At 35.0% G+C, this 11,839-nt stretch overlaps 1 protein-coding gene across 1 annotated transcript; it reads right to left on the reverse strand.

Moving 5' to 3' along the window:
* Positions 1 to 294: 294 nt before the first annotated feature.
* Positions 295 to 2,012, reverse strand: LOC113359387. Its single transcript, XM_026603030.1, has 2 exons — positions 1,148 to 2,012; positions 295 to 1,058 (listed from the first exon to the last, which is right to left on the reverse strand). The coding sequence occupies exons 1-2, from the start codon at positions 2,010 to 2,012 to the stop codon at positions 295 to 297; spliced, it is 1,629 nt and encodes a 542-aa protein (XP_026458815.1).
* Between the last annotated feature and the right edge of the window lie 9,827 nt (positions 2,013 to 11,839).

Genomic DNA, 11,839 nt, shown 5'->3' on the forward strand with positions numbered 1-11,839 from the left:
GAGAATTCCAGACTTAAAGAAATTAATCATCTGCCCATAGGTACTGCCATAATCCTCAAGGATTTTTAAGAGGTTTTGGCTTTGACTAATAGTGGCTTTGCCAAAAATTAATCAATCATCTGCAAAGAGCAGGTGACTAATAGAAGGACAATTTTTGTTAATTTTGAAACCAGAGAACAAACCATTTTCTTCTGCATTAGAGAGAGTCCTAGAGAATGACTCCATGCAAAGAATAAAGAGATAAGGGGATAAGGGATCCCCTTGTCTCAGCCCACGAGAAGGTTTAAAGGGTTTTCAAGGAACCCCATTTACCAGGATATCAGATTGGCAAGTGCTAATGCATTGGTAAATAAGGTTACACCAAGCATCACAGAACCCCATCCTTCGAAGAATGACAATAAGAAAATTCCACTCCACACGGTCAAAGGACTTAGACATATCAATTTTTAAACCCATGAAATCAGTTTTGCTCTTCCTTTTCTTTCTCATAGCATGTATTATCTCATGAGCAACAAGAAGGTTGTCTGAGATAAGACGTTGCTTAACAAAAGCTGATTGATAAGGAGAAATAAGTCTGTCAAGGAAGGGTTTAATTCTATTGGGTATGACTTTAGATATAATTTTATAAACAATGTTACACGAACTTATAGGTCTGTAGTAACTAGGGCCATTTGGGTGAAGGACCTTGGGAATGAGGAAGATATAGGTAGAATTAAGTTTAGTTAACATATGACCACTGTTGAAGAAAGCTAGGATAGTTTCAATGACATCCTTTTTAACTATATTCCAATTTTTTTGAAATAAACAAGACGGAAAGCCATCAGGGCCAGGGCTACAGTTAGGTGGCATACCAAATAAAGCATCATGGATCTCAATTTCAGAGGGAGGTTCCATGAGTTTACTATTTTCAGTGTCGGTAATGGAGGGAGGAACCAGATTGACAATATCATTATTGATTACAGGCCTTGAAGTGGTTAAGAGAGTTTCAAAATAAACATTCAAACAATTGGCTATATTATCTCTACCCTCAATCCAAATATTATTTCTATCATCAGACCCTGAATATTGTTTCTTCTTTGTCTTATGATGGCATTTTGGTGAAAGTAATGGGTATTTCTATCCCCTAGCTTTATGGTGTTGTCTCTACCTTTAATTTTCCAGAATTCTTCTTCATAATCATCGAGCTTTTGGATTTCAGCTTTAGTATCAAGAAGGTTTTGATCATTAAGCCTAATATTGGGGTTTTCTATTATAGTTTCAAGTTTTCTATTTAAGAGGACCAAATTGTGTTTTATTTTCCCAAATTCAAATTTATTCCACAGACTGACTTCCTTTTTAACATTGGCAAGTCTGTTGACCAAAATGAAAGTTGTAGAACCATTAAAGTTCTTGTGCCAAGAAGACTTGATGATGTCTCTACACTTCTGTTCTTCTTGGTATAGACCAAAAAATTTGAATGGCTTAGAGCCATTCTGACAAGGAATAGAGGTGTTTAGAAGAACAACAGAGTGATCAGAACCAGAGTGATTTAAGTGTCTAAGACTAGTATTTGGGAATTGTGTAATCCATTTCCCATTTTCCATTCCTCTATCAAGTCTTTCTTCTATATGGGAATCACCATCCTGGTGAATAGACCAAGTGAAGGGGAATCCTATAAAACCTAAGTCTTTAAGACCTAGGTTATTGAACATGGCAGAAAATTTTCTAATGTCAGCATCATTAGCGGGATTTCCACCTCTTTTTTCATCCTTATGAAGAATAACATTAAGGTCACCTAGAACTAACCAAGGCATATTCATAGTTTCACCCATTTGATTTACTAATTTCCAAGGTTCATCTTTTCTACTATCTTTATAAGGGCTACCATACATGCAAGTGAGGATCCATTCAGATTTAGTGTTTTCATCCCAAATACTACAGTTAACTTGGTTATTGTCAATGTGAAGAACTCTAAGTTTAGTGGACTTATGCCAAGCCACAACTAAACCTCCAGCAGTACCAATAGAAAACATAGATTTTTTCAAATTTTTTGTTTCAGAAAGAAATAGAATGTCAGGATTTTGGGAAAAACCAGTTTTTCTAATTGTTGTCTGGTATGCTTAGGGCCTAGGCTTTGAAAATTCCAAGCTACAATATTGACGAATTGCCAAAAATAAGAAACAGCAGGATAGGAGAAACATAAAAAATTTAGGGTATGGCAAGCAAAATTTAGATTGACAAGATAGTATGAACTGAAACTCGAGAAATTAGAATTCACAGTAAAAGGAAAGGTTTTAGAATAACTAACCTAGTTATTCTTAGCTACCAAAGGATTTGGAGGTGAAGATTGCTCCCCGTTTGCTACCTTAGCTCCTTGTCCTCTTACTGGAACCTTTTCCTTACTAGTTTTGCCTGCCTTTCAAGTTCTGATGAAGTTTTTGCTACTATCAGCTGGTGTGGATTTTCCAGAAGATCCAAATCGAAAATTTAGATTGGAAGAGGCATTTTGATTGTGTTGATAAGAGGACCAAAAGTTAGGGTTCTGAGGTTGGATCAAATTCGGGATTGAAGTTGTGATTTTTTTGAGGGACCCTTGAGAAGAAAACTGACCAATGTTATCTTTCGTTTTCTTTATACCGATCTGATTTCCATGAAACTCGATTTGAGAAGGTTTAGGAGAGGTATCAGATTTCTTAGTTTTGTTTCGGGTCCATTTTTTGGAATTAGAAGAAGCTGAGGGAGTTTGATGGGTGATGGGGGTAGAGAAAAGTGGGTGTGGGCCAAAACCCGGTGGGTACTCTTGATTAGTTTTAGGGATAACATTAGAAAAATTGTTGTTGCTGGTCCTGGCTTTGAAAGGGTTGAAGTTATAATCCTCCAATTTCTGGTTTTGCAGCTTCACCGTTTTATTGTTTGCAGTGACAAGGAACTGATTAGATAACTGTGACAGTGAAATAGTCTGTAGACTCTTGTTACTTTCATTTACAAGTCCTTCGAGTATTGGAGTAACCATCATAGACTTCTTTTGAGAAGGAGCATCAAAGTCAGAATGAACTTGAGAGCTCTTTGAAGAAGTGGCAAGGGATGCAAAAGAGTTCCGAGATGCTTCAAAGATAGGGGAAGACATCGAGCTGTTAGAAACTTCCCTTGTCACAGAAAGTTGATGATTGAATGACGGATTTACCAGATTCTTAGTGCTTAGAGCTAATCTTGCAGCAAGTAATTCTCTTCTTTTTGGAGTACAATTGTTTCTTGAGTGATCAAGGATTCTACATGATTGGCATAACTTGAAAGGATGGAGGGAATAAGAAAATTCGATCCATGTTTTAACTCCGTCTACCATGCAGTGAGTACCATAAGGAAGAATGTGATCAACTTTGATGTCTACCATAACTTCAACATTCTTTTCATAAAAATCTCTTCCATACTGATCTTTGAACAATAAAAACTTTCATGCTGGTCTTGTTATTTCTTCCAGGGCACTGTAGGTTATAAACATGGAACAATAAGAGTTCCATGTTTGGAACTCTTTTTAATGTTATGCTTATCAAGACTCTATCAAACTCTTCTTCTTGTATTTTTTGAACACCTTCAAAAGGAATCTGAATTATGGATAACATGGAATGATGTATTATCCAAGGCTTTGGGTAATTGACAGAGAGAATGTCAGTTGGGTGATGAAAACGGAAAAAGAAATGGTTTTTTCTTTTAAGATATGGTGTCACAATGATGTCTTTCTAGCATAAGTTTGAGCTTCTTGATGATTTACAAGAAGATTACTATGAAGTTTTCCAACGGCACATAACTTGTCATCCTGAATAGGTTCAGGTTTCAAATATTCTCTGTTAAGAATCACAACCGGCCTTAGAGAATCATGGAGCATTTGGCTTGCTTGCATAGCTTCAGTAATTTCATCTACAGAAGATTCTTCAGTTGTATGATCCATTGATATAGTCAACCAGTTGGTGATAAAATTGTTATTCAAAAATTTCTTGAAAGAGTTTGAGAGGATAATAGTTTCTGTAACTTTGACTGGGTAATGCTGTGAATTGTTATAACTAGTCCAGAGAGAGTAAACCTTTCTTGTAGTGGGATTGAGATGGAGTGTATGGTGAATAATGATGGGAATTCTAGCCATGTGATTATTGCAGAGACAAGTACTAAGATTCTCTCTAAGCTTCATGCATGCAGAAAGTTTTTTGAAGCTTGTTTGTCTTATCATCATACGAGAGGTATGCCAAAGGGCAAAATTACTTTGTAGAATCAGCAAGTGAGCATTGATGTTGTTTGTTTTGTTTCTTTGAGGTTTTTGGGTCAAACAATGCAAGACTATCAAACTGTTGGGTTCTTGGGTACCAAGTAAAAAATTTGGATTTTTTCTAGGTGAAGATAAGGTGAGGTTGGGGTGAGTCAGAGGTAGGATCAGAGTGAAAGTGACCGAAGCTTGTCCATCTCCCAAGGTCCAAATGCAAAATTTTCCGGTGATGTAGGGTGCATGGGGCACTGAGAAAGGTAGCATCCGGCAGAGAATCAACACCTGAAATCCAAGGAAACTCAACCAACAAATAGTTATACGAGAATATAATCAAAATTGGAGAAAATGCATTGAATCCAAGGGTTTTGATAGATTGCAATTTAAGAGAAATAAACATGATATTAAAAGCATTATGAGACGAGTAAACGATTAAAATTCTGCCGACTGTAAAAGCTATAAAAAACCAATGAGTCGTAAGATCAAACCAGTGAAGAAAAAGAATTGAGGAGAGATTTTCAAAGCAGAGAATGCAGGGAGTTAGAGGTAGAGAAGAACCCCACAACACAATCCCAATCTTCAAAACATGGGTACCCGCAGAGGAGATAGATTTCATAGTGCGTCCAGAAGGTGAAGCACTTTCCGTCCCATGTCCTAATTTATTACTTCCATAGTACGGAGACAGGAGGTGGTAGAGTTGGAAGCAGAGGGGAGGGGGACAACATGAAGCATCTGAGATCGAAACCGAGAAGGAATTACCCAGCAAAGCTCCAGTCTCCAAGGGTCTGAGTGTTAAGAAATCGCAGACGAAGAGAGGTAAGGGAAGAGGCAATATGCGAAAGAATAAATGGTGAGGAAGTTGTTTGAATTTGACTTTGATTCTCTTAGATGCAGGAGATGGGTTGAGGGGAAATTGATTTTGATTATTAATATTCAGTTTGAGTTTGAGAAGATTGCTATGTAGGTTTTTAATTTTCGAAAGTATGTTAGAGATTTGGTTGTTGTTTTTGCTTTGTAATGATGATAATCTAATGGTTATTGATCTTAATGGTTCTTTTAGACTGTTACTAGATGAATGGGAGATGATTGAGTGCTGGTTACTTTGTGTATATTCAAGGTTATTTGAGAATTCATATTCATGCATGTTGTTGTACGACTCCTTCTCTCTCATATTCAAGGTTATTTGGTTCATTGTTTATTTATGAGCATACCTATACTCTCTAATTTGTTTTGAATTTTCGATGTCAAATTTGTATAAGATTCGAAGCTTTCCAAACTTGTGCTCAGCTATTAAAGGTTTTCTTTTTTGTTTTTTTGATCGATTTATTAAAGATTTTCTTATTGGAGAATTGTTTTACTTGATCAATCCATACATAGTACAAGTTTGGTTGTTGTATTTTAGATGTCAAATATAGAGTTCGTAGTATGTATGCATAACTTTTTCCCCTTAACATGGATTAAAACTCGTGTAAAAAGTAAGATGCTTATATTGAGGCTCGGGTTGTTTTCCCTTGCTTATCCCTGATAAGCTTTATCATTATTTTCTTACCTTTGCCGATAAAAAAAAAACATCAGAAAGAAAAAAGTGGTGTCACAAGACTCACAACAAAGAGCTAGCCAAGTAAAAACTCCACGACGCCACTATATAGCTTGACCCGCTTTCCGCCTAACCTTCGTAATTAAGTTGGCTTCTATCCAACCTCATACGTTAAAATTATAATGGAAAAGGAAAAAGATCAAATTAAGGCTAGTTTGGTATTGCTGTGAATTTTAGAAAAGCGCTTTTCTGTTGTGCTGTGCTGTGCTGTGGAAATAAATCGGCATGACGTTTGGTAAACTATAATTTTAAAAGCACTGTGCAATTAACAAACTGTAAATTCTGTTTGGCAAACTAATATTTAAAAGTGATAGTGATGTAGTTAATGACGCAAATAAACATACTTCAAAAATTAGTTTTAAATGCAATTTTATTATAGTAAATTATATTTCTAATTTTAATATATTTAATAAAATATAAGTAATATGTATTTTATTTTTTTTTATTTTTTTTATTTAATTTTTTAATTTTTTATTATTTAATAAAAAAAATTATTATTATGGTTTGCTTAGAAAATATTATTATTTTAATATTTATTAAATTTTTTATTATTTTTATTTTAATAAATTATTGTATTTATTATTTTAAATAAAAAATAAAATAAAAATAGAGAAATAAAATAAAAGTTAGAAATATAATGTTAAATGTAATATTTGAGGGTAAAACTTGTCTTTATAATAAATTAACAAGGTTAAAATAGAGAATCAATTAAATCGAATTATGTGGGTCCATAGCTTCTGCTTTTCCAGCTTTTAAAAGCTAGTGCTGAGTAGCTTTTAAAAGCAGACCTAAAATGAAAGTGCTTCTCTCCAAAAGCACTTTGAAAAAAATTTACCAAACACAATTTTTGATAAAAGTTTATTACAAGTTTGTTACGAAATACTTTTAGTTAAAAAAAACAATCACAAACGAAGCTTTAGTCATAATCGTCCTCAAAAACTCGTCACAATTTTCAACTGTTTCAAGTTGAATAATGGAGCAAAATAGAGACGGAAAACTTCAACTATATATGATCTCCCACTCTTACCAACTATACTTTTGAGATGGTTGTGCATGGTCTGTCACTCAAATGAACCAAAATCTTATCACAGTACATGAGAAATAATTTGACAAATTCAATAAACATCATTATTCCTGTTTCTTTTTCAGAAATTATACTAAAACAACACACCTTATAGAAAAAAATCCAAAATTGAGAAACAATTACTTGACTTGTCCAAAATTATATTAGAAATTTACAAATTCAACAAACATCATTATTCCAGCACGGCCTAGCCCACGAAGTCACGTGCTTGGCATGCTGTGTGCCTTTTTGTGCTGTGCCGGATACTAAGGTGTGTCATGTTGTGCCGTGCCAACTAGATGATGTGTTGTGTTGTGTTGTGCCGGAAAAATAAACGTGTTGCGCCCATGGATTTCTCTTTGTATTTCTTCTTCGAAGTTTTATATTCTCGTTAATGGTTCACCTAATGGATTTTTGGGGGCTAAAAGGGGATTATAACAAGGTTGTCTTTTGCCGTCCTAGTTGTTTGTTTTGTTCACAGATATTTTCAGTTTTATTCTTCTAAAGCAGGCTTAATTGAAAAAAATTGCTTTTCATCCTCATAGTAAACTTACTAAATTGACCCATCTTTGTTTTGCGTATGACATTTTATTCCTTTTTAAAGGAACTGTGGCTGCTGCTTCTTGTCTTAAGGAAGCGTTGGACTGTTTTAGTCTTTGTTCTTGCCTTCAAATGAACAAGCAGACAAAACTGTTGGATATTTTCAATAACATAGAAAATAAATGTTTTTCGTTTTTGGTTTGCCGCTTGGATATTTTCAATAACATAGAAAATAAATGTTTTTCGTTTTTGGTTTGCCGCTACGATGGGGGAGTGTCCTGTGTTTAGTAGACATAATGGATGTTAGGTGGAGATCAAGAGGCACCTCTAATGGGTGTGATGGTTCACAAAAGACACAACCATTCCCATTAGACACTTTATGTGTCTTTCGGAAGTGAAGAGGCATCTCCAATAGACATGAGTTCCCTATAAGTAGTGATGATTTGGTTTCATTCAAACATGAAGAACATCTCAACTTTCTCTGTTTTTCTCTCTTACAAGCATCATCAGAAACAAAACCTGTGTGTTCTTGGTTGGATCAAGGTTGTACAAGCTTTGAATCCAACATTGTTGTGGGGCTTCAAGTATCCTTCAATATTCATTGACCTATTTGTACTCGCCAATCTTATTGGGAAGGGTCGAATAATTGTCGAAAAGAATCTATTATTAGAGCCTTGAACACTAATACAACATTCTTTTCTTCACCCTGTTTAGTGTCAATTTTCCAACAGTTTTCGACAATTAATTTCGACATTGGAGGGTGGAACGTGTCTGAGTTTTAAGAGCGTTTTTGGGTGGACCTTAAACCAAAAGCATACTTAAGTAAGCAGCAACAATTCGAACGGACTGGGTTCTGGTGGACTCCAACATGGTTGTGATATGTGACCGAGACAGATAAGTTTGTTTATCTCCTTCTCTTTTAATGTTCAAATTTTGTTCAGGGGCGCATGCATTGAAAATTTGTTAAATGTCCAAATGTATGCTGTATATATAGAATTCCCTAAGAACGCTTCTATGATTGAATCCTTTGAAACAATGAAAATCAAAAGTTGTATGATTTTGAGAGATTGCTTTTCATAGGATGATGTGAATAGACAGTACCATTGTGTGTCTACATAGAAGAAACCCTAACAGGAGAAACTTATTGGGTTTGGTGGACTTCCTGTCCAGTAACCGTTTTATTTTTATTTTTTTTGTTCCGATGAAAATCTCTTCCTAAAGAGACAAGAGACAAAGATAATGTTATTTGAGATCCTTCTTTGCCTGACGGGGTAACAAGAAAGATCAAAAGGGTATCTTGGTAGGGCTATCTTCCGGAATGAATCATGTGTACGGTAAGTTTCTCATTTCTCTATTTTAATTTTTTGCAAATTAAAATGGTGATGACAGGCATGTTTATCAAACGGAGAATAGCGTCATACTGGATTTCTGATCTAGAGATTGCCTTAGAAATTTTGTGGTGATTAGTGGCAGTCGTATCATGTTTACATCTCTGTACATATATTGTTTGTGAATATCTGTTGATATCAAATCATCTCATTGGCGACTTTGTAAGCATGTTGTAACTGGTTTGTATACTAGATGTTTGCATATATGTCTAGGCCAGAAAGTGTTTGTATAGCCAAATCCAAAGAGATGTGATTGTAGTACTAAAATGGATTTGAAGATGCCTTTATGAGCATGGTGTGACGGTATCGAACACTGTTTAAATCACACTGTTAATACACTGTTTTCTTAGTACGCCTAGTGGGCAATGGTTTAAGTCATCCTGTTGCCATGGTTAACCAAATCCAAAAGAGTGGTATACCTACGTATGTTGGATTTGAAGATTTCTTTTGAGAAATTGTGGGTACATTGGCAGTACCTGGTACAATTGTACTTCAAAATGGTCTTCAAAGTTTTAGGTTAAAGCTAAAATTTGATGAGACATTTGTATGGTCATTCCTAGTGGGAATTGCGGATAAGAATGATATTCTAGGACCATAAATTATGATGTTCCAGGCATTGAAGATGCATGATGACGTTAATAGAAAAGTTATCAAAAGAGCGCCAGACCCAAAGAGTAGTAACATAAATGTTATATGGGTTTGAAGATTTCCTTCTTGAGGAATTATGTGCAGGCATCGATTGGAATGTTTGGAAAGGAAAGCCAAATCCATAAAGATAGTATCCGTACTGGTATGGATTTGAGGATCTGTACTCGGAAACTGTATGTGCCATGTGCTTGACACAAATCAATAGTGGTGGTTTGTGCCTGTACGGACACATAAAGACATAATCCGTAAACAAACAAATTGTGTACAGGGGCTACGGAAATGAGTATCCATTTCTAAGGAGCCAGAGAAAGTGGCAGTAATTTTCTAGTGGGGAGAAAACCATGGAATGAAAGATATACTCTGTATAGTTTACTTGCAAAAGTAAAAGATCCAGAAACTTGAATTCAAACAGATCGGTGGTTGTTTGGGTGAGGAGTATATCTAACTTTCACATATTTTCTGTGGAATGTCTGTAAAGTAGAGCCAAGTCCAAACTGGTATCCGTACCAATATTAGTGGATTTGAAGATTCCTTCTTGGGAATTATAAAGGCATAAACGAGTGGAGTAAATGTCTTGATGTCATTAGGTATATCGTCCAAGTAGATTGATCGGTTGTTATATGAGATTAAGTCATTAGGGTCCTTCGATGGATCCATGATCTCATTAGAGTTATCCATTCACCAAGGTGTCCAGATTGCATTTGCATATATGCTCTTTTGAGTGGGACATTTTGATAAGGCCTTTTGTTTATCACTTACATGAAAATGGCTTACTGTATAGTCACTTGCGAAGAACAGTGGCAGATCACATGGAGACTATTAGTCTCATATATATGCACTAGAAAATTGATGTCTCATAGTTTTATAAAGTTATGAGATATAAGAACTTGTATGATCCATTCGGTGTGAAGGGAATGATGCATAACAAGTTTCGCGTAAGCTTGTTTCATGACATTTTGATTATATATTAGGATCAATTAATAATTGATCAACATATGCAAATTGGACCTGAATAGAATTTGAGATAGTTCATAAGATAATTATGATTATAAGAATAATCAGATTCATAGTTATGATCATGTGAGTTCAGCTGTTCAGGAGTTTGGCCCGGCGACAAAATGCCATAAGTACCACTGTGTAAATACAGTGAAGATGAAGTACTCAAATAATAAATGACTTCTTTGGTAACTTAATTACGGGAATTTTAGACCCTTAATTAGGTTAGTTTTACATTCCTTCTGTTTTGTTATTTCATTGACAATCGAGACACTGGTCAAGAAATGTGTACTTCATAGCCTTTGAAAAATGTCATGAAACCGGGGGAGAATTTATATGACGTTGTCATACAAATTTCCTAGTGTTGTAGTTCGTCAGTAATTGTTGAGAGAACAATTTTACGGCATGAGAATAATTCTTTCCATAAGGATTATATGGTTCCAAATTTTGGAAATTGCGATGTCTTAAATGACATCGAAAGGAAAGTAAAATTCCGATTAATATGTAATGTATTGGAAGATTGGGCGGTCGACTAAATACCCAACAACGAGGTGTTACGATATTAGCGATGCATAAATTGTGAACATTTGCATTACATAATGTAAAATGTTAAATAGACATTGTCTATATATTTGGGTATAAATTGTAGAGGATTGGGCACGAGCAGAGGAGTTACTCATCACAATGATGTGCTTGTTGAAATAGCAAGTAAATTGCCTACAAATTTCTTATGCCTCTAGTGAATGCAAGTCTATAATGACTTAATCACTTCTTGTGAATTAACTGTCAATGTTAATTATGATTCCTAGAGAAGTTACAATTATTTTGTAAAATCAAATAAGAACATTTTTTATAATGTTGTCAAAATTGATTGCATAAGTAGATGCAATTATTAAATAATGAGGAGGAATGACTTAGAACCTAACTTGTAGAGATCCCATTTTGGAAGAAGTCATTTCAAACGGTCTTGATTAATTGAGAGAATCAGGATATGAATCTATAATGTCTCTAATGAGAGTTATAATGGAAAAAGTCAAGATATGCGCAAGTCTTGGACATTGAACGGTAAGTCAACTACTCAAGAAAGGAGTAATTGCAGTTAACCATTGAAACGAAGAAAAACTTGGCAGACCTGTTTATGAAGAGTCTTCCAAAGGAAATGTTTTCAATGAAGTATAAGGAAATGGGACTCAGGTCTGTGAAAGAAGTTCGATCACCAATAATGGAAACCCAACTTATGTCTTGAAAAGATAGACTAAGTTCAATGTGGTACTAACAAGTTATTGAAGTGGTTATGGTACACTAAACTAAAACTTCCCATTGTCCTTCTAGTGTAGTGATTCTGCATGATCAGGGATGGATGAAAATCCTTAATA

This window comes from Papaver somniferum, chromosome 3 (genome assembly GCF_003573695.1).
Source record: "Papaver somniferum cultivar HN1 chromosome 3, ASM357369v1, whole genome shotgun sequence".
In the NCBI taxonomy this organism is placed as follows: Eukaryota; Viridiplantae; Streptophyta; class Magnoliopsida; order Ranunculales; family Papaveraceae; genus Papaver; species Papaver somniferum.